Source organism: Pelodiscus sinensis, chromosome 5 (genome assembly GCF_052426305.1).
Source record: "Pelodiscus sinensis isolate ZL-2025 chromosome 5, ASM5242630v1, whole genome shotgun sequence".
Taxonomy (NCBI): domain Eukaryota; kingdom Metazoa; phylum Chordata; order Testudines; family Trionychidae; genus Pelodiscus; species Pelodiscus sinensis.
The window spans coordinates 24,060,245-24,086,476 of NC_143056.1; the positions used below are offsets into that span (position 1 = coordinate 24,060,245).

The following is a 26,232-nucleotide window of genomic DNA, read 5'->3' on the forward strand; positions in this document are numbered from 1 at the left end:
CGATCGGCAGACAATGGGAGCTGCAACTGCCCATACCTGTGGAGGCACAGGTAAATACAGTAGCAATGGCCTGCCAGGGCTAACCCTGGTGAATAGCCACCGTTTTATTGCCCATCTCTGCTCATTTCCATGGGCCATGATGTTTTCCATAGGTTGAGCAACAAAGTAATGAATACTTTGTATGTGCTATGCTCATAAACCAGGGGGCCTTTAAAAGCCTCATATCTTGTTTTTTCTGCTTTGTCAGTTCTGCAATCCCAGCTATTCTTTTCCATTAATTTTCTGGTAGTGCAATAATGCCAGAGGAGACTAAAGGATGTGAAAAATAGTCAATAAATGTTTGGCAGAATTAACCCAAGAACAAACTTTCTGTGCCACTATTATGCCAATATTTACCATAGGTTTTCTCCTATACCGTGTCTCTGAAGTTAATTACAATCTTATTCCTGAGCTAAATGTATGCAAATAGTAAGGTACTTGTATTACAAGAACATAGTGGCTGTGTCTACATTGGCAAGATTTTGCGCAAAAGTGGCTGCTTTTGCGCAAAATCCTACCGCCTGTCGACACTGGCCACGAGTATTTGCACAAGAATACTGACATTCTAATGTACGAAATCAGTGCTTCTTGCGCAAATACTCTGATGCTCCCACTCAGGAATAAGCCCGCTTGCACAAGAGGCCAGTGTAGACAGGCAATGTTAATTTATTGCACAAGAAAGTCCGATGGCTAAAATGGCCATCGGAGTTTTCTTGCACAAGAGAGCATCTACACTGGCGCAGATGCTTTTGCGCAAAATCACGCCAGTGTAGATGCAGCCAGTAAGTACAGTCAGTAAAGCTGATTGTACTGACTGTAAGCATGGCTTGATCAAAGTTGCTTTTAGGTGTGGTTGGTCCCTGCATTTTAGTGCAATATACTGTATTTTGCCCAATCTGACAACCTCTACCTCTTAAATATATATATGCAAAAATATTCTAAGCCACTAAGCAGTTTTAAAATAAGACCTGACAAGCATCTGAAGATGCTTTCCTTTTAATACATAAGTAGACACTTTTCCTGTGGCTGTTCTTGTTAGTTAGAAATGCATTGTATGTGATTTAATGCCTGCCTCCAATGGGCCATCTGACCAAAAGGACTGCATGATGCCATCCTTTAGGATGCGATGTTATGGAAGGCATTGTGTCTTAAATGCTGCTAGCTGACTGGGTATTGAGAAATGATCTTATGTCATATTAAAATCTATTCACTTTATCTGAAATCAGAATGTGGCAGTTCACATGTGTTTATACAGCACTTAATAAAAGGGGTCCTGGTCTGACTAGTGATCTTTTTAAAAAGTGATTTTACAAGCTGCTCCAGGCTGGGTGCATCTTCCTGTATATTTGTACAGTGCCCAGCACAATGGGGCCTCTGGGAACCTCCATTATAAATAATACTGAATTACTGAGATCAGACACATCTACGCTATTTAACAATCTTTATTTTAGTACAAAACATCTATATCCTGTATATGTTACACCTGTCACTGCTGGCAAGGTCGCAAGACTCATTTGCACTGCCTCTGATGTTTACAGTATCCACAGCAGCAGTGTTCCACACCTTCATAATCTGATGTCAATGAAATGGCAAATGTGATGTAATGGTCAGATGACATTTACTAGTACTAGTTACAAAATTCACCCATTAGTCAGTGTGGACACACATGCACTTTGCAGCCACAGTTCGCAGATTAAGGAACTGATCCGCAGTATTCCCCGTGGGTGTTATAGTAACTGATGTATAGTGCAGAAATAAAAAGGATCCAAAGATGGGTGATAAGGACAGGAAAAGATAGAAATGATATAGGATCTCTTTAAAGAGGGTATAATAGGAGGCTATAATAAAATGCAATAGAAAAGATAAATTGAACATTCTTCCCCCTTTCAAATCGAGTGGACATTCAATAAAACCAGAAGGCTTTGTATTTTAAACCGATAAAAGAAAATACATCTTTACATAAGTAACCCATGAATTCATTGCTTCATATGCTGAGGGAAAGAGCTCTTCATGATTCAAGATCAGATTACTTGGCATAGGTGAGAACATTGAGGCTACGTCTAGACTACATCCCTTTTTCGTAAAAGGGATGTAAATTATATGTATCACAATTGCTAATGAAGCGAGGATTTAAATCTCCCCCGCTTCATTAGCATAAAAATGGCTGCCACTTTTTTTCGACACGGAGCTTTGTCAGAAAAAAGCGCCAGTCTAGACGCTGATCTTGCGGAAAATAAAGCCTTTTCCGAAAGATCCCTTATTTCATAGAGGGATAAGGGATCTTTCGGAAAAGGCTTTATTTTCCTTTAAGCATATGGTATTGTATCACTGGATTACAGTGGCAATTCCACAATTCTAGGTCCACTTAAATTGGTGGGACTCCTTGTGTCAGGGTTGCAGAGCCAGGTTCTTATTCAGGTTACTAATTTAGCTCCTCTTTATCCCTTCACAACCAATCCCACCCAATCGACCTTCTAGCTCTTAAGGAAGAATAGTAGAGGGCCAAGATTTCCCCACAATACAGTCAAATTATTTTTATTGTCGTAAAGACCTAAATCATACCTTACAGAATGTGTAATGCCCCCTGGAAGAATCTGAATGAATGATCCTTATGTAAACCATATGATGGTTGTTTCTTTGATAGTATTGTTGCTATTAAAGTGCATGATGGTCCATGAATGCCCATAGTTCCTGTTATGGGCCTTAGAGTGGCAAATACTTTGCATTTATATGGCACCTTCTTCCAAGGATTTCAGTATTAGCTAACAGCTAGAATTAATTGGAAATGTTGAGTACAGTCTTTCACTAAACACTGTTGGCTGTGTCTACACTGGGCCACTTATTCCGGAAAATCAGCCGCTTTTCCGGAATAAGCTGTGAGCTGTCTACACTGGCCCTTGAATTTCCGGAAAAGCAACGACGCTCTACTGTACAAAATCAGCTGCTATTTCGGAAAAAACTATTCTGCTCCCGCTCGGGCATAAGTCCTTATTCCAGAACACTGTTCCGGAAAAGGGCCAGTGTAGACAGCCCAGTAGTCTTTTCCGGAAAAAAGCCCCGATCGCGAAAATGGCAATCGGGGCTCTTTTCCGGAAAAGCGCGTCTACATTGGCCACAGACGCTTTTCCGGAAAAAGGGCTTTTCCGGAAAAGCAGCCTGCCAATGTAGACGCTCCTTTTCCGGAAAAACTGAAAACGGAATAGTATTCCATTTTAAGCAGTTCCGGAAATTCATGCCAGTGTAGACACAGCCTGTGGGTTAGCAGTTACAATAGAACTTCTTATAGATACACCCCAAAAGAGGAAAGTGCTAAATAGGACACTCTGACCAATGAAAGGTGTATGTTGCCAAATACTTCCAATATAAAAGACATATAATATGTTCCTACTATATAACAAATGCCTTTGTAATGATTTTTAAGGGAGTAGCTGCAAATATTGAGAACTACTTACATTGGATTGGATAAAGCATTAGTAAAATGTTCAAGATTGAAGCCTGTAGAACTAGCCCAAGGAATGCATCAGATGCCTTGGCACCAAGGAAAGATATTGCAATCAGAGCCACATCAGATTATTTGCGGGTTTTATGTATGGCATTCATACTTGTCCCTGTTGTACAATGTTAGTAAGGCTAATGACTATGAAGATGTGGAAAGCTACCTTTTAGCTTCCTTCCTTTCTGCTGATAATTATAGCATTGGTTTCTCTTATGATGTCATTGCACACAAGGACTGATTGTGATGTAACCATTTGGTGATTTTAAAAAGGTCAGATCAATGAGTAAAAGGCTTGAGTGTTTTCCCTTTATTAGGTCTGTACAAAAGAGCACAAAGGCTTGGTCTAGGAATGTATTTTGTGTCCAGTATTCTGTCCCCATGCTAGCACCTCTGGTTTGTGGGTTATCAAAATACCTCTGTCTCCTTTGGGGTCCATTCAATGGGTCTAATATCAATCTGTCACTTTTCAGCTCTGGATAATGGCAATCAGATCAGATGAGGCAACCAGGGAAGTGATTCACTTGACACAAGATGCTCCTGTGGTTTTTACTCGGTGGCCCTTGACATACAATCAAAATTCCACTCTCCACTTCCCCAATGCACATGGTATTGGGGACCAGATATGCGGGCTATCCCAAATAGTACACTTGCTCAAAAAAGGTTTGGTATAGGATAAGTGTTTGAAACTACTCTTTCAGTAGGGTTTGTGCACATTGTGTGAGTGTAACACTGTTCCTAGTTCTGCAAAACTAGGGCCCTATGCATATTCTTTTAATGGAAGAAATTAGAGACGAATGCAAGTGGTGATCATGCTTACTTACCTGATACTTAATGAGTTTTTTGTTTTTTGTTTCCCTTCAGCCAAATATCCAACCATTAAATCTTTAATGGGACCAGATCCCCACTTAAAATGGATTGTGTCTGGAATGGTGTTGACACAGCTTCTAGCTTGCTACTTGGTGAAAGATTTATCTTGGAAATGGATTTTCTTTTGGGCTTATGCTTTTGGGGGCTGCATTAATCACTCAATGGCGCTAGCGATCCATGATATTTCACACAATGTTGCCTTTGGTAACAAGCAGACTAAGTGGAATAGATGGTTTGCAGTGTTTGCCAACCTGCCAATTGGACTTCCTTACTCTGCCTCCTTCAAGAAATACCACATTGACCATCACCGGTACCTTGGTGGAGATACTTTGGATGTGGATATTCCAACCGACTTTGAAGGCTGGTTCTTTTGCACGCCCTTCCGGAAACTTATTTGGGTCATCCTCCAACCATTCTTCTATGGCCTGAGACCTCTTTATGTGAATCCCAAAACTGTTACTCAGATGGAAATATTTAATGCCCTGATACAGTTCTCTATTGATTTTATAATCTACTACCTATGGGGCCTGAAGCCTGTTATTTACTTAATAGCAGGTTCCTTACTTTGCATGGGTTTGCATCCTATTGCTGGGCACTTCATAGCAGAACATTACACGTTCTTAAAAGGCTACGAAACCTATTCTTATTATGGACCTCTCAACTGGATCACCTTTAATGCAGGCTACCATATGGAGCACCATGACTTCCCAAGCATTCCTGGGTGCAAGCTGCCAATGGTAAGTATAGATGTTATAACTGAAGTGGATCACTGTGATACTTTCTAGAGCAGTTTAATTTGGCATGGCATGTATTCTAGCAATAGCCACTTTTAAGTAAGGCTAAAGCATATCTTTCAACCCACCAAAAGGCTCTTGTGCAAGAAAATAGAAGTCAGAGCCAAAACTGGGGAAGGGTGCAAGAGGGCTTAACAATATTATATTAACTTTTTTTGCATGAAAAACATTACCCATAGCTTCAGCTTAAGTTTTGCCTCTTCAGCTTATTGTGGTACATAGTATATATGCAGTGGTGGAAATAAGATGAGTAGGTTTTATGGGATGGAGGTATATCTAGGTCTAAAATAGTGCCCTTCATATATGGGCCCTGAGCCTTCGGGGCCTCATCCGGCCTTCGGTTCCTCATCCCTGCTTCAGTTCTTGCTTTTCCAGACTGAAGAGTCCCAGTCTTTTTAATCTCTCCTCATATGGATGCTGATCCTTACCCCAAACAATTTCTGTTGCCCTTATCTTTACCTTCTCAAAACCCACTGTATCTTTTTTAGATGGGGCAATCACATCTGCCACTCAGCATCAAGATGTGGCCATAACAAGACTTTATATAGAGGCAACAATATTTTCTGTCTTATCTATTTATTTCCTAATGATTCCCAATATTCTGTTACCTGTTGTAGATGTTTAGGGAACTATCAAACAATGATTCCAATATTTCTTGAGTGGTAATAGCTAAGTTAGACCCCATCACTTTGTATGTATAAACTTAAACAAGTAGTCTAGTAGCACCTTAAAGACTAATAAAACATGTAGATGGTGGTATGAGCTTTCTTGGGTGCAACCCACTTTGTGTACTCTGTGTTACTCAATCTTGGGGGGGGGGGGGTTTCGTGGTTTTTTTTTTTTAAAAGATCTTTGTCACTCTTTGCAGTCAGCTTTTGAGTAATTTTGTATCATCTGCAAACTTTGCCATTTCATTATTTACCTCTTTTTCAAGATCATTTGTGATTACGCTATGTCTACACTGCCGGGGAATTTCAGAAAAAGATACACAAATTGCGAAAAAGAGACGCAAAGAGGTTTCTCCAACATTTGGCCCATCTAAAATGAGGAATATAGGGATGCTGAAAGAATGTGTCCACTTTTTTGGAAACTGTCCCAAAAAAGAAGACGTGTTCCCTGGACGCGGTAGAGTTTTTCCTGGATACCAGTCTAGACATAGCCTTTGTTGAAGAACACCAGTCTCAATAGAGACTCTTTGCTTCCTATCTTTCAAGTGAAGTACGGGGCAATGTTTGCATGATCATGTAACAATCTTTCCAGTATAAGGACAAGCCTTTTGTTATCTTAATCCTCTGCCTCCCTCTGTTTATAAACAAACACCCTGATGCAAAGGCAAAGCTGGGAGCCGCACAAGCTCTGTTGTAGTTATGAGCTGGGTCTGGGGCTAGTGATGCGCTTTAAGCCGATCTCAAGTATGAAATTCAGGGGTTTAAACTTGGAGGGGGGGGAGACTATAGTCTCCTAGTGCCCCCTAAATGGTGCCCCTGGGTGAGACGAAAGGGATGGATGACAGAACTAGTTGAGACTCATGGACTTACGTGGAAGCATGTCTCATTGGTAAGTCAGAGTATACAGTCTATGTTATGATGAAATAAAACTTTAAGAGTTTGTTATAATGTTGGAGCTGGTGGTCTTTGGGTGGATATTTTTACAAAACTCATTTTTTCCAAGGGTGTGTGTTTAGTGTAAAAAAAACCTTTGACTTAAATTCAGTTTTGACCTGTCAGATTATTCTTTACTCTTCAGTTAACAAAAGCCTCCAAAACATAGAAGACCAATTAGAAGAAAACAAAATTAATGTTCACAGGGAAAATATTTGTTCAAGCAGCCCAATTTCACAAAATTCACAACAGTAGCAAATGTATCTTTGCTTCTAATCTCTATTTTAGCAGTAAGATCTGACCACCTAGTGCATCCCAACTCAAAAGCAATGATGATAGACTAGTGAGCTTACAGCTAACACTCAAGGGGATAGCTCCTGGCCCTTAATCATATGGAACTTTTGTGGGCAGGACAAAACCAGTGGAAGAAGCTGTTGGAACAGGCCAAATGTGTAGGTGCTAAGATATCTATGGCATATATGCAAAGTGGTTAATAAGCACCTAACCAGGGCTTTAGACACTAATAGATCAAAGATTAACATGCTGCACCTGCTCCAGGGAGCTGGTCTAAGAATGATGTGATATAGCACAGGGTACAAGTATGGCAACAGTTGGAGGGACCATGGTGTACGTCAGGGGTGGGGAACCTTTTTTGTAGGCCACTGACCCACAGGAAAAAAAAATCAGTTGCGGGAGGAGCAGGGAGGCTGCACACAAGTGAGAAGCAAAAAAGAAAAACTAAACCCTTGCTGATGTGGCCCCTGACTGAGACAGACACACCCCACATTCTCTTTGTATACCAGAGCCTAGGGAGGCCCAGGGTAGTAGATTGTGTGCTCCAGCTCCATGGTGGGGGAGCTGGTGTGCCAGGGTGGGCTCCCCATTGCTTGGGAGGAGCTCTGAGCCTTAGGGGCTGGACCCAGGCAAGCTGAGGGCTGCATCTGGCCCCGGGCCTTAGGTTCCCCACTCCTGGTATACACATTCTGCACTGGTTCACTCGGAGCAGGCTGGCTACAATGGATTGAGTGGTCCTTTTGGAGCACTCCGCTGCATGGGTTTGAAAAATTGATTTGCTGAATAAATTATTTGCCTGTAGGAACATCTCTTGAAATAACTTACTTCATAAGCTCTACTTAGCTGCAGCGATCACCTTGGAATTGTTGACTTCTCTAGGCCCTTTAGGTGTAGAATCCCTGGCTTCATCAACATGTACAAAACAGGAACAGTTGGTGTGAATATGATCAGGTTTCACAATGCAGAAACAAGGGACTAAGTGGACCTTGTACTGCACTTTGATTTGTTTATCAGAAATTGATAGTTAGCTTCATCTGCTACCACAGATGGCTCATTCAGAATGTCCCAAGTAACATGTTTACTGTTGGAAAAATCTGCATCGCTGTGACCCTAGAAAGATCTCTGAATAGAAACAGGAAATATTAGGCTATGCTGTAACCTAGAAGCTGTTAAAATGGGAGCCTCCTCATAGGATGTTAACCAAACTCTCTTCTTTAATGAGTTGTGGGATGACTGCTTTTCTAGTATACAGTGAAAGTAAGTTCCTGTCCTTTAAGTATCAGTTTAACTGCTAAAGCAGGGGTGGGCAAAAGGGACTCCAATCCGGCCTGTGGAGGCCCTGCTGCTCCCCCACCCCCAGGCCAGTTAGAATCTGGGGGCAAGGGAGCCCATGAAACTTCCTCCTGCCCTGTGAGCAGCATGCATCTCTTCAAGCAGTGCGCGGCGCTTCACAGGGCGGGAGGAGACGTCACATGCTTCCTCACCCTCAAGCCATGATTGGCCTGGAGACAGGAGGAGCGTGCGAAGTTTCCTCCACCCTGCCCTGCGTGGAGCGTGCCATACGCTTGCGCAGGGTGGGGGGAAGGCGAGGGAAGCTTCGCACAGCTTCCCTGCCCCCAGGCCAATCAGGACTTGGAGGTGGGAATTACAGGGGCGGCTTTAGGAAGTGCGGGGCCCAATTCGAACAGTTTTGGCGGGGCCTCACCACCCAGGATTTTTTGTTGAGCGCAAAAAAAACCCCACCCACGCCCCCATAACCACACACAAATATCACATCAGAAGTAGATCTGATCAAAATGTATATCAATATAGTTGAACATTTTCAAAAAAAATGCCATCTTTTATTATGCAAAATTTTACACAAAATTAAATCAGTTGCCTTAAGTGCAGGTCAAATATTTTCAACTGCAAGCTATCCAATCTTTTCAATAAAGTTTAAAGTTTGATTTTTAAAAAGTTACCAGAGAGTGTTGCAGTTTTGTTACATTGATTTACTTTTTCAATAGCAAAAATGGAGTTTAAGAAAGTGTCAGTTCTGTGGTCAAATTCCAGTCCTTTGTGATTTCAGCACCAATGATTTCACTAGGTAATATGGTACCTCCCCACCATTGCCTCCTTTGCACTGCCTTTCAACACATTGCATGTTGAGCCCAAGGTCAGTCTACACAAGATTTTAATCAATGATTTTTGCTCAAGCGATCACTGAGACAAGACAAGGACTCTCAATTGATTCTAGTCAGCTCTGCCTTTAAACACTTTTAAGTGTCAGATATAACTGAGGACTCCCAAATAGACTCTACACCACCAGAAATAAAACCTGTTTCCATCTTCTGTGACTTTCAGTTAGATGTGACTCACTATCCTCTGCTTAGTGTTCAAGCTATGATAGACCCTAAGTCAGGTCATATTAAGTTCAGGTCTTTTAATCATACAGTATGGATAACAACATTTCATTCTCCCAGTTCCAAGTCTTAAGTGAATTTCAAACCAAAAGAGCCAAAGTTGATCACCTTGACACAGCAAGTGTTTCTACAGATCTCTGTGGCAAAGTAAGTATGTCTATATAAATAAGGTCTGCTCGTGAAGCCTTTTCTTACAGTTGATTAACAGATGGCAGTAGATAGCTCGTTCAGACCACTGGCTGATAATAGTTAGTCACCCTGACCAGTCATTAACCATAGTCATAGACTCACCCTACTCTCCATTGTCTTTATGATTCTCTGATGACCTGTGACAAAAAAGGAAAGGGAAACTGAAGGGAGAGACCTCTCTAAATTCTCCAAAGAGCAGTATTGCCAACCCAAAAATCACAAGGAACACCTACACAAAGTTATGAGAATGGTCTACAAATCATAAGTTTTTAAAAAAAAATAAAACATGTTGGATTTTTATTGCCCTTTTTTTTCTTCAGTATTTAGGGTTCATGTTTTAAAGCTTTCCTCTTTAGCTGTAAAGCCCAGAAATAGAGAACTTTTTAAAAATGAAACCTGAGATTCCTACATAATCAATTGACTCCAGGCTTTTAGCAAAACACCAAGGGTATGTCTAAACTCGCGGCTTCTTGCGCAAGTAATATGCAAATGAGGCTAAGCGTGGAATATCGCCGAGCCTCATTTGCATACCTAATGAGCCACCATTTTTTTCAGAAGAGGCTTTTGCGCAAGAAGGAGCGTCTAAACTGCCCCTTCTTGAGCAAGAAAAACCCCTCTTGCGCAATGCCGTTCTTCCTGAAAAGTAATAGGTGTAACGGCATTGCGCAAGAGGGGTTTTTCTCGCGCAAGGGGCAGTGTAGACGCTCCTTCTTGCGCAAAAGCCTCTCCTGAAAAAAAATGGTGGCTTATTAGGTATGCAAAACAGGCTCAGCGATATTCCATCCTTAGCCTCAGTTGCATATTACTCGCGCAAGAAGCCGTGAGTGTAGACATAGCCCAAATGTTGTGAGACTCATGGTAAAACAATGGAGGAATTCTTGTGAGCCCATGCTTTGCCCACAGTATAAATACAAAAATCCAATATCTTCTCCAGTATCTCATTAGGATGTTTAGTGAATTCAACAGCTCCTGATATGAACAGGTATCAACCTAGTTTTTCATATTTGAGATGGGTTACCAGGAATCATACATGACAATATGAAATCTTTCCACTCTCAAGTCAGCATATTCACAAAGCACCTATAATTTTGATCCATGCATTTATTGGATAGTGAAAGAGAAAGGAGGGGAATTAGTGTAGATAAATGTTCAAATAAAAAAAAAAAGCCTGAAAGAATTAGGACTGGGCTCCTACATCTCACATTCAGAACTGACTAGGACACTTATGACCAGATTTTCAAAGGTGTGTAAAGATCAAATAGATATCTTTGAAGATCCGAGTTGGCAACTGTCTCTTTAGGAGATTAATTACCTTTGAAAATCTGAGCTTAGATTTCCAAGTCCAATTTTCAAAAGTGACTTGAGTCACTCAAGTGCTTTTGAAAATTTTAACTGGGGGCCTAAAGAGAGAAAAATAGACAAAAGGCAGGAGATATGGTATTCCTTTTAAAAACGTGTGACATCTATTTTTAACTACATTTTATATTATTTTTCTCCCAGGGGCAACTGAACCCTCCAGCCCCCTCACTAGGCCACGCCCCCCCCTGTAGATCTATCATCTTATGCATGTGCAAGATCTGTGAGAGCTGTCCCATGAATCTGCAGTTAGCGTCTCTGGCACCTGCTTCTAAGTGGCATCTCAATGCTGCCACATTCACCTCCAAAGAGGGGGATTCCCAAAGCAGGCCCTTTGGGATTCCCAATGGGCCCACTTCCAAGGGCTCATTGATCTTGGATCTGGCTTCCATCCCCTTTGTAGCTGCCCAGGGGTGCTCACCTTCCGCCTTATACATTTCCACCTCATTCACCCCACAGGGCCAGTCTCCACCTCACTCGTCCTAGGGACTATTCTACCAAGACGTAATACAAAGTTTCCATGTAAAAAGGCTCAATACAAAGCTAAAAACTTCAATGAGAGAATGATTAATACAGAGATGTGTCTACATCTGCTGCAGGGAGACACCTCTGCCTGCCACCACCCCTCTCCCTCAGAGTCTACAGCCCCATCGCAAAGCAGGGAAGAGGAAAAAAAGAGTGAGGCCCATCCAATGGGACTGAAGCAGTCATGAGCAAGCCATGCCCGGGAGCCATTCTCCTGTCCATTGCTGGTGCAGTGTTGCTTCATGCATGCTGAAATGCAGTCACCTTTAGGGTGGGCTGGACAGCTGTTTAACACCTTCACAAGGTTTCAGGCAGGGGGCAGTGCGGGCCACCTTCCTGCAGAGCCTCCATCAGAACTACTGTGCCCTCCTGGCTTAGGAAAAGAATAAACAGGAGGATTGGAAATTAACCCACCCCGTCTCACGTCACCTAGGCAGGGAATGAGCCATCTACATTAGGCCCCAGATGGAGTATCATGTCCAGTTCTGGGCATCACATTTCAGGAAACATGGAGAAACTGGAGAAAGTTCAGAGAAGATCAACACAAATGATGAAAGGTCTAGAGAACATGAGGTATGAGGCAAGGCTGAAGGAATTGGCCTTGTTTACCTTGGAAAAGAGAAGACTGAAAAGGGACCGAAAGCTGAGAGCAGCTTTCAAGTATCTAAAAGAGTATCATGAGGAGGAAGAAAAATTGTCCTCCTTGGCCTCTGAGGTTAGGATGAGAAGCAATGGGCTTAAATTGCAGCAAGGGAAGCTTAGGTTGGACATTAGGGCTGTGTCCAGACTCAGGGGTTTTTTCGGGAAAAGTAGCCTTTTTCCGAAAAAACTTCCCCTGCGTCCAGACTCAAGCCGCGTTCTTTCGAAATTAAATCGAAAGAACGTGGCTTTTCTTTCGATGGCGGTAAACCTCATTTCACAAGGAAGAACGCCTTCTTTCGAAAGTTCCTCTTTCGAAAGAAGGCGTTCTTCAATGTAAATAGGGCTTCTTCAAAAGAGAGCATCCAGACTCACTGGATGCTTTCTTTTGAAAAAGCAAGCCGCTTTTTCGAAAGTTCAATGTGCAGTCTAGACGCTCTCTTTCGAAAGAGGCTTGCAGTCTAGACATAGCCTAGGAAAAACTTCCTGCCTGTCAGGGTGGTTAAACACTGGAATAAATTGCTTAGGGAGATTGCAGAATCTCCTCATTGGAGATATTTAAGACCAGGTTAGACAGACACCTGTCAGGGATGAGCTAGGGCAACTCAACTTTGGAAGCCCCAGGGGCCACACTGATACTTACAGAACATGCTGAGGGCCTCAACTTAAGTGTGGTTGCATATGCAAGCAAATATATACAAATAGCTTCTCTCCCACTGACAGGCATGAATACAAAGATTAAGGCAAGACTACACAACACACAGGCCCCATTTAAGTCAGTTGTGCTGATATTAATAAAATGCAATATTTACCCGATTTCTACCCATGTGACAGCACTTTCCATGAGCAATGACAGTCCGAGAATTTAACTACTAAAACACATAAACAGAAGAACATTACACTGACTACTTTTTTGTTTTGGCTCCCACTTGCCGGCCACGTGTTGATCCCCACATAAACCCAAACTGTACCACGGGGAGCAAACAAACTGGCTGTGGGCAGCATACCAAGTTATTAATAAATATATTTAAACCTTTACCTTTTATCTCTGATGCCATGTCTCCTCTCCTTGCTCCATCATCTCCCCTGGTGCCTGCTGCCCCCCCCAACTCCTCACCCTCCTCTGCTGTCCTGACTCCTGCCCTTCTCACTGCCCTCAGCCCTCCTGTGACCTGCCCCCCTCCACCAGCCCTTTACTCCCCCCTGTGCCCACTCCTCCAGTAGCCCCACTCTGATCAAGTGAGCTACCCCTCCTCATCCCCTCTCCTAACACTTCCGTCTACACACCTGCCCTGCCTCTCTCCTCTGGTGCTAGTCCCTCCCCTGCAGGTGTCTGCCCTTCTGCTTCACCCCAGAATCCCCTGGCACCTGCACCTCCCCTTAGCCCTGCACCCTCCTGGTGCCTCCCCCTTCCCTTACTGCCCCTGTCCCTTTTGCCCTCTTTTTCCCTGATGCCCACCCCCTCACCACTCTGCCCCGTTCCCCTCCTGCCCCTCTGTGCCCTCACATGACTTGCTCCATCCCCATGTTTCTCATGCCCACCCCTTCTTTCAAACCTTCTCCCAGCACCTCCCCCTCCCCCTCCCCCTCCCCCAATGCCCTTCCCCTCTCCTGTCCTCTCCCAGCATCACTCTGTCCCCCCCTCCCACTGACACCTCCCCTCCTGCCCTTTCCCTCATTGTCTGCACTTGGCCACCTGCCATTTGTCTCTTGGTGCCTTCCCCTTTCTTCCCCTTCCCCTCCCCCTCCCCATAAGCCTCTTCCCCTTCCCCTTCCCCTCCCGCACAAGCCCCTTTCCCTTCCCCTCCCCCTCCCCCGCTGCACAAGCCCCTTCCCTACCTTCTGCCTTCCATGTTGCAGGGCTGGAGTCTGCACTCAGGCCCCGGAGTCAGAACCCAGAAACAGTCACGCAACATGAGTCTGAGTAGTTTTAAAATCCTGGGCGTGACGTCATGCCACGCCCAGGCCCCGCCCACCTGCAACACCACAAATGCCAGCATCAGGTGGTGAGGGGGAGCCGCACATAGTAGAGACGGTCCAGGGCCAAGGGGGATGCGCTGGGGGTGGCTGGGGGAACACGCGGAGAGAGGCGGGGGGGGAGGTTCGGGGCCTGCTCCAGGCAGAGCCAGGGGAGAGACTCAGCTCCACAAATTGGTGGAGCAGGGCCCTGGGCTCTGAATTGTAATGCTGGCTGGCACTTCTGGGTTCAGGGGCGCGGGGCCCGATTCTGTCGAATCGGCCTAAGGCCGGCCCTGGGGGAAGCGCATGACATCTCCTCCTGCCCTGCAAGCAGCATGTGTACTTTGAAGTGCCGTGTGCTCCTCACAGGGTGGGGGTAGGGTGGGAGGAGGCTTTGTGTGCTTACCCCCACCCTCATGCCAATCAGGGCCTGGGGGCGGGGGATTGTATGAAGCCTCTTCCCACCCTGCCACGGGCATGGTGCCTAGTGGGAAGGGGGTGGAAAGGGGCTCCCCCACTCCCAGACCTATTATGGTCTGGGGGTAGGGAAGCCCAGAAGCATTCTGGCCCTGCTCCTTCTGGATTAGATCCCACTCCTTCCGGACAAACATTTTTGAAGTGACCCCTGGCCAAAAATTATTGCCCACCCCTGTGCTAACGGCTGTCTAGCCCTTGGGCAATTTTTCCCCCTATCAAAATTAATATTGAACTCACTTCTAACCAGGGGTAAAAAAAAAAAAAAAAAAAAAATCCATTCTACTTATCGGTAGTGAAAATGCTCCAAATTATAAGGGTAGAGAAGAGTTGCATATCATTAGAAAAAAGGGTCTGTTGTTACAGTGGGTATTGCTTCAGGCAAAGGAGTTATTCATTAAACTTGTGGGGGAAATACAGGGTAGGGTGTGACAAATAACTCGCAGTTATGTTTGTTTGGATCCCAAATTAACCTGATAGCAGGAGCAGTGGAATTAACTAGCTTTTGAACGGTTACATATTTTATGCATACCTTGGAATTAGCACATGGCACACAACTATCTAACGTAACTTTATCACTGTCCATGTCCTCCCTCTTTCCTTAGACTTTCAGCAGTTTATGGCAAGGACCTTATGTTGTTGTGTTTACATAGTATCTAACCCAAACAGACTGCTGCAACACTCATTTTAGAAGATGAGTACAGCTGGAGTAAAACATTTGGAACTGCAATAGCACCTAGGAGCATCATGCATGGCCCTGTACTAGGTGATGTACAAACTGAACAAGATTGTCCCTACTCCAAAGTGCTTGTAAGCAGTGTAAGAGAAGAAACATCAGGTGGTCAAAGGGGAGTTCAAGCAAACAATGTGTCAGAACAAGTTAGGATAAGCATGGGCCTTAACCTACCAACAACTAGTCATCACATTTTTTGTAGACATTTGGGCAATGCTTCTGGCTTCCATAGAGCCTTCCCATGTGACACCATCGACTCTCTATGAACACTGATAAGTTAAGCTTCGCACCAGCCCTATGAGGAAAGGAAGGGTTAGTATCCCCACTTGGCAGAAGGGAGTGTGTGTGTGGGGAGGGGGGGGCGCGGAGACACAGCTGTAAAATAACTTGCCCAAAATACTGCTAGAAGCTGGTGGCGCAGCCAGGAGAAGGATTCAGGAGTTGATTCCCGATACTTCAGTCACAATGCCCTCATTTTTCTGAGATAACGGTGATGAAATCAAATGAAATGTAGTAATTGAGGGCTCTAGTCTATAGCAGGTAATGAAGATGAGGATAGGTAACTTCTAACTTACTCATTAGGCCAAAGTACATTTTGTAGCAGTTGGTCAGGTTTTTATTTTAAAACTTGCATGAACATACTTTTCTTTGTCTAACTCAGTATACATGATTCATGTTCTGTAATGCTGTTAGCTCACAGAACAACCCAGGCTAGGTGTTTTCATGTTGGATTTCTTTGTGGGGCAGCTTGACAACTATTACAAAGGAGAACTGTGTAGAACTTAGTTGCTTTTATTTCATTACACTTTCCACTCTGTCATGATTCAGGAAACATTAGGCCATCAAACTTAACCCTGAGTGTGCTGGTATTTTTCCTAGCTAATCAGTGTTTAGGATAGGGAGTATATACAGCTGCTATCTTTAAATGCTGAATAAAAAGTTGGAAATTAGTGTTTAGAAACCCAGATGATAACTTGCACCATCCAAACAAAGAAATGTTGTCTGCATGTAGATACTTCCTTAAATCTGCTACAACACCACAAACAGATTCTTAAGGTAAGGTTTCCAAAGCTGAGTACTTTGTTCTCTGTCTCTATTGGAACCAACCCTAGAGCTGTGTTGGTGCAGACCCTCATCTGCTGGGGTCTGTTACAGGATTGCCATTCTTAACTCAACTGGTGAGACAAAACTCTTTACACAGCCCACAGCCACACTAGATCTGCCACTTCAGCTTGCCATTTTGCCCTCCTGCAACAGTGAGACTACACCAAATCATTTTAGGGTGTCTTTTGGGGACCAATCCTATAGAGCCAGGCTTCACTCTCCAAACCAGTGGATTTGGGGAGCTGTAACACCCTCTTCCCTATGCACAGTGGAACAGTGTTGGGAAAGCTTCCTGAAGCATTAATGCTGTTCCTGTTTGGATTTAGGCAGAAAGTTTTGACTAGGATCTAACTTTGCTGGAAGCATATTTTACTGAAACCAGTATTTGGTGTGCCTATTATCTGGAGGCACTTCTACATGAGATACTACAAGCATGTTGGGGACCATACAATTCTGGGCATACTCAACTTGTGTAGTGTGCACCGGTTTAAATAGTTACTGTCAGGCCCCGTGTTGAACACAACTGGCTTTGTTCAACTCCCTTTAGAATGTGGGCAGGAGTTTGTCAATTAAGCAAGACTGTCTCATGGGAGAGGAGCACTATGTGAAGAGAAGCCTGATGTCTGTTGAATAATTAAACAGCCTGTGCCCATACCGCTGTGGCATACAGAGGAAATCTCAGTGCTTCGGATGTGGTGGTTCTGCTCAACAGGCCTCAGTCCTTATGGAACCTCTGCTTTAGCATGAAGTGAGGGAGGAGTGGTGAAGAGAAATATGCTGTTAGCAGAGTAGACTAATAGCAATATCACAGTGTCGACTCACCATTGCGCACCTCCTGCTGGTTGCTCTGAGAAATCAGCTTTCATCAAGAGGGCATCGCCTCCTGGCTAGCGTCTCCCTCATCCGCACTCACGTTCTGGACCTGCGTCGCTCCCACTCTGTGGCTTGCTCTTTGGGACACTGTCCTGCAGCAGCACCCCTTGCAATAGTCTTTCAGGGGGTGAGGTTATCAGCAGCTCTTCATCTAGTATCTGCCACCATGGCCAACTGCAGCCTTAGTCTAGCCCTCGCTTCAGGGGCAAGCCAAAATCCTTCCAGGCCTCACAATAGTGGTGGCAGCTGTCTACACTGGTGCGATCTTGCACCAGAGATGTACAAATAAGGCTAAGCATGGAATATTGCTGAGCCTCATTTGCATATCTGAGCCACTATTTTTTGCAGAAGAGGCTCTTGTGCCAGAAGGAGCAGTCTACACTGCCCCTTCTTGCGCAAGAAAAATCCTCTTGTGCAATGCCGTTATTCCTGAAACTAATCAGCATTGCATAAGAGGGTTTTCTTGCACAAGAAGGGGCAGTGTAGATAGCTCCTTCTGGCACAAGAGCCTCTTCTGCAAAAAAAAAATGGCAGCTCATTAGATATGCAAATGAGGCTCAGCAATATTCCATGCTTAGCCTCATTTGCATATCTCTGGCACAAGATTGCACCAGTGTGAGGGGACCTCAGGCCCGCATACTACTCTGGGTCCTGACCCAGGGACCCTCTGGCAGCAGCCTTGTCCTGCCCTTCTCTACTCCCCTTTCCTGTCTCTTATTTCCTGAACTATTTCCTCTATGACTCTTTACACCCTCCTGGCCCTTGTGGCAAGACCAGCAGCCTGGCAAGCATCAGGCAGGAGCCTCCACCTCTAGCCCCCTGAGCCTGCCCAGCATTGCTCTCCTGAAGGTGCTTCTCCAGGAACCAGACCCAGCACCTTTCTTGGTCAGGGCCTGCCTAACCACTCTCTGCTGAGTAGGTTCTTTTATACAGGGCTGTCACAGAAAGCTGCACCCTGAATGGCTACTTAAAAGCCTCTCCCTCATTGGCCAGGGCTCTGTGCAGGCTCCCTCCAGCCTGTATTTATCCCTTTCCACACGGGGGGACAGTTGCCCCACCACAAGCATGTAAAACCAAGCCCCTGTTTATTGAGGGACATTTAAAAAGATGCCCATGGCACTACTGCAAGGGAAAGACTGTTACTTGATATCCTGGCTGAATCAGTTTACATAAAATACTCTCCCTAGTTTCACAAACGCAATTGCATTTCTTCTCCAGCGGTGGCTGCATTTCAGAGGAGAGGGAGATGATCTAATAGCTTTAAAGCAATGTTTTTCCAAGTTGTCCGCAGATCCACTCTGTGAAAGCTGCTTCCTGGCCTCTCCTGTTTGTGTATTTACTGGATCTGCAGCTACGGAGCTTCGTGGTTGCCATTGACTGCGGTTTGCCATTTGTAGCCCAGAGGAGCTGCGGGATGCAGTGTGGACTGTGCTGCTTCTTCCTGCAGCTCCCCTAGGCTGCAAATGGCAAACCGCAGCCAATGGGAGCCACAAGGCTCCGTGGCTGCGGAGCTGGTAAATCAGGGATGGGCAATAATTTTTGGTGGGGGCCACACTTTTCTGTGGAGGACATGTGGGGTCTTGGATAGAGGTTGAATGCAGAAGGGCGCATGGGGTAAGGAACCGGGGTGCAGGAGAGAGTGTGGGGTTTGAGAGGGACTTTGGGTGAAAGAGGGGGTTGTGATCTAGGTCAGAGAACTGCGGTGTAGAGTCAGGGAGGGAGTGTGGGTGCAGGAAAAGATTCTGGCCTGGGTAAAGGAGGGGGTACAGCAGTAATCTTCAACCTTCTTAACCACAAGATCACTTTCTCAATTTGTGCAATCTAAGATCTACCTCAAACCCAAACACCCTTACTCCACTTCCTTCCCACCCTTTTGAGGCTTGACTCCTGCTCCACCCCTTTTCCGAGGCTTCCCCCGTTCACTCCATCCCCCATCCTCACTCACTTTCACTAGGCTGGGGTAGGGAATAGGGGATGCAGGCTCTGGTCTTGGGCCAAGAGGTTTGAAGAGTGTGAGGGACTCTGGACTTAGCCAAGGGTTGGGGATTAGGGTCCAGGAGGGGGTTCGGGCCAAAGTCCCCAGCTGACTCCAGCTCGGTGCAGCACTGCCTCTTGGAAACGCTGCTGCCATGGCATTTCAAAAAGGGGTTGGGTTCTGGAGTGGCTTTGGGGATAGGACATTTGCCTGGGTAGTACAGGGTGCTGGGTTCAAGTCTAGCTCTCTCTGGGAGTAGCTGGACCACTAGCACAGGCTGATTCCCATATTAGGAAGGCAAGATAAGGGACCTGCTGAAGGTAGGGAGGTGGAGTATGAACTCCAGGATAGGGCATCAGCCTCTGGAGCACAGGGTGATGGGCTGGGATCCACCCACCCAGACAGCAGCCTTTCAAAGGGGCAGAATTGTGGGAGCCTGGGATTAGCTGCTGACCCCAGCTCCGTGCAGTGTTGCCCCTTGGAAATGCTGCTGCCACAGTGTTTCAAAGAGGCAGCAGTAGCACTAGGGGAGCCCAGGATCAGCTGCAGTCCACAGTGAGCTGCCATTTTGAAATGCAGTTGCAACCTTTCAAAGGGGCAGTGCCACGGAAGCACCTGTGATTAACACATTAATTGTACTCTGTGATAATTGCAGGCATTAACACATGTTAATTGATAGCTCTAGTTCTAATACTACAAGGAGTCCAGTGGCACTTTAAAGACTAATATAATTATGCCATCATAAAATTGTTACTTTTTAAGGTGCCACCAAACTCGCTGTTGTTTTTTGCTGAAACAGACTAACCTGGCTACGTCTGAAGCCTGTTCTACTATTGCAGCTCAGTCCTGCACAGTAGTTATAAAATGCAACATGAAGAATCTTTTCTAATGGCAACCATAGCATTTTACAACATGGCAGAATGTGATAACGAGAACGTAACCCTGGTGTCCTGCAACACTATCTTGTGGGAAATGGGTATTGTTTATAAGGCTCATAGATTGCTTTCAGCCTTTGCATTTATTTAGCTCTGTTTATCCAAATCATTACTAACAGTCACTTCCTCATCACTTGCGTGTTAGGAATGCATTACACAATACATGGTAAAAGAGAAATATAAAAAGAGGTACATGAATTTACAATGGGAGGAACATAGTTACACTTTAACTTTAGCAGACTTTCTTAAACCCATTCACTGAAGGTCAAAAGCCTGCATATAAATGGCTCCCTGGGAAGACTGGCTCATAAAAATCAAAGTTTAAATGCGGGAAGGAACGGGGGAATGTTTATTGCATTCAGCATCCTCACTGACTTCCTAAATAGTGCCCTTTAATTAGTCGGTAAATAATGTTCTGGAAGGAAACCTGCTTTTAGCTCTGCAGCTTTCCCCGGGACACTATAGCCTTTGTCTAAAGGGCTGAGTTAAATTTTTAAAACATCTGCCTAGGTAAGAATGATCTTGGCAGTTTTGTGCAAGTGTACAGCAGATCCACTGATTTTCTCATTGCTACACTGAAGTACATGCAGAAACAGTGGGGTGAGCTGTAATAGCAACTCTAGCACTACTCTATTGCTAATGCTAACCTTGCTATAGTCCCCCCAATTCCATATATTTTTAAAATTGCTTCCTTTTCATGCTGTCCCTACATCCTGCAAAACAAACTCTTCTCTGCCAAAGCTACATTTCAGATCTTTTTCCCCCTAAAAATATTTAAAAATGGCTTTAAAGTCACTTTATATATTATCACTTGAGTTTCATTTACAGCCCCCAAATGAAAACTTAGCTGTCTGAATCGGAAAAGCAGTCTGCATCTAATTACAGCAATAGAGGGGGCAAAGTGACTTTTTGTTGCTCGGAGATCATGTGTGCAGCTAGAATACCAGCTAGTAATGGTGCATAGGGAGAAACAAAACTGTGGCCAAGGCAACACTCTGAACTGGCTTTGCTCTCTCTCTGGATTGAGGCATTTTTCCTGAATCATTAACCATGTTCATAATTGGGTGTCATCCAATATATGAGTTATGCTGTGGTGGAGTCCTGATAGCTCATAACAAGGCCTTGTTTTCCTGATGAATCAGAGTAATTCAGGTATCAAGTTCCCTCCTCAAAACCAGAACATCTCTGAAACCATGTCTACAGGAAAATTTAACTAAATATGCCAGATTAGCTTCAGATTAGGCTAACAGCAACTATTAAATGGGGAACTATGAAAAGGTACAGAATTTAGATGTTATCACTGAAAAGACTTGATTTCTGCATTTTTTTGTTTTTTTGTTTCTACTTTAAAGAGGTCTGTAGCTGGAATATTTCAGCTATAGCTATAAAGTGGACTGAGTGTTTATTAAAGAGGAAAATAACTAGTTCATTTTTCAACTAGAAATATTTGAAAATGCTCTAGCATTCAGAGTCGTACATCACATTTTGATATGGAATGCTCTTTACTGAAAGACAATGGCGTTGATCTTAAAGTTACATTGGGCACGTAAGGCACAATCTAAGTTAGATACAGAAGAATCCCTAACAATGCAATGCTGATTACATAGGTCTCTTGTTCTTTTCAGGTGAAGAAGATAGCAGCAGAATATTATGACAACCTCCCTCAGCACCAGTCTTGGGTTCGAGTTCTCTGGGATTTTATTTTTGATGACACCATTGGTCCTTATTCACGGATTAAGAGAATATGCAAACTAGCACCCGAAAACCAATAGATTTGCTTTAGCATCTTCATTAATAATGTAAAAAAAAAATCTATTTTTTTGTGAACTGAATTTTCAGAGATAAGAATGATCTTAATATTTCTATGCACTTACCTTTTCTGTAGTACCAAGAGTGGTGAAATATTAAAGCAAACCATAGGCACTGTTTTAAAATACTGTAACTTTTATTCAAAGGCTTTTTTCTTATATAACGTTGTTCTTGGGCAGGCTATCATACATGTATATTTACAGTGAAAGCTTCCTATCTGAACCATCCTCTCTCGCTTGGTGAAACTGTTACATTTTAAATCCAAATTCAGCTCCCTCCCTCTCTCGTCAGGGCAACGCATGGCTGCAGTGAGATTCACCTTGGGCCCATGCTATGGAGCAAAATGGTTCTAATCATGGGAGGAATGGAGAAAACTTACTTCAAACAGGTGGTTGGTTGGCTTGCCCGTGCAGGTCAATGCAAGCAGGAGGCAGCCTGCATTCAAGAGCAAATTAGACCCTCGGCTTCCTTGTCTAAAGGAGGGCTATGGCTGTATTGTACAAGCGTCTTCAACATTACAGTCGGTGTGCTACAGCTTAGTTTCTGAGCATTGCATCAGGATCAATGGCTGCTTCAGTATTTCTACAGCCTCATGTGGGCTGAGGGAGGCAGGGGCAGGGATTGGGTAGGAAAACCTATGGAATCCTCCTGTTGTGAGCAACGCTGCTAGGATTGTCTCCTCTAGGGACTTTCTGCTCTGGAAAGTGAGTGTAAAAATGAACATGGAACTTCATTTCCCATTCATGCCAGATCAATTTTCCACCTTGATGGAAAATTGCTTAATAATTGGCCATGCAAACTCCCCTTGAGACATTAGAACTGGGGCTGCTGAACAGGGATCAGAATGAAACCTAGCTCATTCATTCTCTGTTAGCTCTACAGAGCTAACCTCCTGTTGGTAATGTTTGCAAGCATGACTCCATATATACAGGGTATCTATTGAATAAGTGTCATTTATAAGGGTACGTCTAAACTACATGGCTCCGTCGACGGAGCCATGTAGATTTGTTGTTTTGGCAAAGTCAAATGAAGCCGCGATTTAAATGATCGCGGCTTCATTTAAATTTACATGGCTGCCGCGCTGAGCCGACAAACAGCTGATCGGCTGTTTGTCCGCTCAGCGCGCTAGTCTGGACGCTCCCCTGCCGACATCAAAGCCCTTTGTCGGCAGCCCCGGTAAACCTCATCCCATGAGGAATAACGGGGCTGCCGACAAAGGGCTTTGATGTCAGCAGGGGAGCGTCCAGACTAGCGCGCTGAGCAGACAAACAGCCGATCAGCTGTTTGTCGGCTCAGCGCGGCAGCCATGTAAATTTAAATGAAGCTGCAATCATTTAAATCGCGGCTTCATTTGACTTTGCCTATGTGTCTAATCTACATGCCTCTGCCGACAGAGGCATGTAGTCTAGACACAGCCTAAGTGAGAGCAGAACCATGTTCCAGCAGCTACAGGCTTTCCAGAGATAATGTACAGTAATTAGAAATAACCCCCATAAACTCCAATTCTCTTTGAGGTGCAAATGAAGAAAAAGAGTTTCTGAATTAACACTTACTATCTTACAGGAAAACTGCACTTAAATTAAAATGAAAAGAATTCAGCACTATCAGACTAGCTAAAGTCTAAGCACTAATATTACCTTAGGCTACGTCTATACTGGCAGCTTTTTGTGCAAGAACTGTTTTGCGGAAGAGTTCTTGAGCAAAAAGTCTTCCACAAGAGCGCGTCTACACTGGCATGTGTTTTTGCGCAAGAGCGTCTATGGCAGTGTAGATGCTCTCTTGTGCAAGAAAGCTCAGATGGCCAATTTAGCCATAGGGGTTTCTTGAGCAAGAAATTCATGTTGCCTGTCCACACTGCCCTCTTGCGCAAGAGGGCTTATTCCGCGTGGGGGAGGAATAACTGCCAGAAGAAAGCCCTGTTTTTCGACGCTGTACTGTAAATTTACTTGCACAAGAATGCGTGTGCAGTGTAGACACCCGACAAGTTTTTGCGCAAGAACAGCTGTTCTTGCACAAGAAGCTGCCAGTGGAGATGTAACCTTACTGTGCAACATTTGTGCAGAAAAAACATTGTGCATAAATGTTTAAACTTCTGCTATTGCTAAACATACCCGTCCTTCCATTGTGGGTTCAATCTATGGTATATAAGCCAACCCAAAAGATTTCTCAACCCTGCCTGAGAGACTTAATAACTGCATCTCTAAGGCTAGGTCTAGACTTCAGTCATTTGTCGGAAAAAGCAAAGCAAATTGCTTTGCTTTTTCCGATAGCTTTTCTGGAAGCGATGAGGCCAAATGGTGGAAAAGCCTCCTCTTTTGGAGGAGCCTTTATTCTTCATAGAATAAGGTATACAGGACTCCCCAAAAGAGTGTGTTTGCTTTTTTACAAAAAAAAAGGCGGAAGAGCAAATCCGTTCTCTGGACGCGGCGTTTTTCCAGGATACCTCTAGTATCCCAGAAAAACACACCAGTCTAGACGTACCCTAAGTAATCTTGTAACTTTAAAAGGCAACTTTACCCTCTCCTAACTTCCTGGTGGTCTTTGATTACTATTGATCAAGCTGTCCTTTGTTATACTAGCTGTTGGCCTAATTATTTGCCTCAATGCTGCTAGTCTAACTAAAATATTCTTCATCCTTGGGACCATCTGATTAGACGTCACTGATGAAATAAGGGTATGTCTACACTACCCTCCTAGTTCGAACTAGCGGGGTAATGTAGGCATACCGCACTTGCAAATGAAGCCCGGGATTTGAATTTCCCGGGCTTCATTTGCATAAGCGGGGAGCCGCCATTTTTAAAACCCCGCTGGTTCGAACCCCGCGTAGCACGGCTACACGGGGCACGAACTAGGTAGTTCGAACTAGGCTTCCTAGTTCGAACTACCATTACTCCTCATTTCACGAGGAGTAACGGTAGTTCGAACTAGGAAGCCTAGTTCGAACTACCTAGTTCGTGCCCCGTGTAGCCGCGCTGCGCGGGGTTTGAACCAGCGGGGTTTTAAAAATGGCGGCTCCCGGCTTATGCAAATGAAGCCCGGGAAATTCAAATCCCGGGCTTCATTTGCAAGTGCGGTATGCCTACATTACCCCGCTAGTTCGAACTAGCGGGGTAGTGTAGACATACCCTAAGATATTTGTACAATCCAAGTGATATGTGCTGCTAAAAAGCTAATGGCAGGAATTACTGCTTCAGTAGCAGCTGGGGATAGAAAACAACAGTTTTAATTGAGCTGAAACTGTTTGATTTCTTTCACACCAGACAAAATGATCAAGAGCAGGAGAATAGAGCAAGGATTCTGTGTATGTAAATTGTATACAGAACTAAGTCAGCTAAAAGAATGGCCCCTATTTATGGCACAAGTAGTTAGAGCTGAGTGGATATACTGAGAAAATACAGGTCAAGCACCCTGTTCTAATGTTGCCACTGGGATTGTGGTGTGACAACGCAGAGGCTGAAATACCCAGTTTCCATTGAAATGTTGTCTAAAGGCAGCCCCTCCCCCAAGGCCTTGCTTGAAGCAGGGCCATATGCGCAATCATGAGAAACGTTTCACACACCAGGAAAGTTGCACCACCACTGTCAATGTGGACAAGGGCTGCAGCAGCTATTAATGCTGTCACCACCCTTGCTCTGAGCACGCTGCGACCTTCAGAAACAAAACAAGATATACTTTACAAATGTTAAGTCATGACCTGGGTTTTTTGGTGGGAGGGAGGGAAGGAAGGCAGAAAGGACTGAGTTGAGAGAGTGGAGACTGGAGCAGCGGGACAATGGGTTGCAGTCTGGCCCTGCTCAGTGTGGACAGAGGGCAGGGATAAGAGCCCATACTGCAGTTGCTACAGGAAGGTGAGGCTAACAGCCAGTTGTTTCCCACCTAGACCTTTGCTGCACAGCTGGCTTTGCACTCCTGTGAGTGCTCAGGGAAGGAGAGCAGGTAATGAGTTGCCTACTTGGCCAGCCTCTGACATGCTGGCTAATGCTGCAGTGATGGGCCACTCCTTCTCATTTTATTAAAAATGAATGTCACGTAACAGTTCACAACACGTTGTCAGCCTTCCTCTTACGTTCTCACCAGAGCCACCAAGAAAACACACCACAGCATCCCAGTGAAATTAAAGCACAAAGCTAGAACTACTAATGAACAAAACCAAAGGCAGGGCCGTGTG

The 26,232-nt window shown here is 44.5% G+C and overlaps 1 protein-coding gene across 1 annotated transcript in view; it reads left to right on the forward strand.

The window, feature by feature from the left end:
• The window catches only part of DEGS2 (delta 4-desaturase, sphingolipid 2), a 34,713-nt gene extending 12,516 nt beyond the window's left edge, over positions 1–22,197 (forward strand). Inside the window, exons 2-3 of the mRNA XM_075926574.2 lie at positions 4,397–5,139; positions 21,881–22,197. Of these exons, the coding sequence (XP_075782689.1) occupies positions 4,397–5,139; positions 21,881–22,027 (890 nt within the window). The 3' untranslated portion in view covers positions 22,028–22,197. The remainder of the gene's footprint in view (positions 1–4,396; positions 5,140–21,880) is intronic.
• The last annotated feature ends 4,035 nt before the right edge of the window (positions 22,198–26,232 follow it).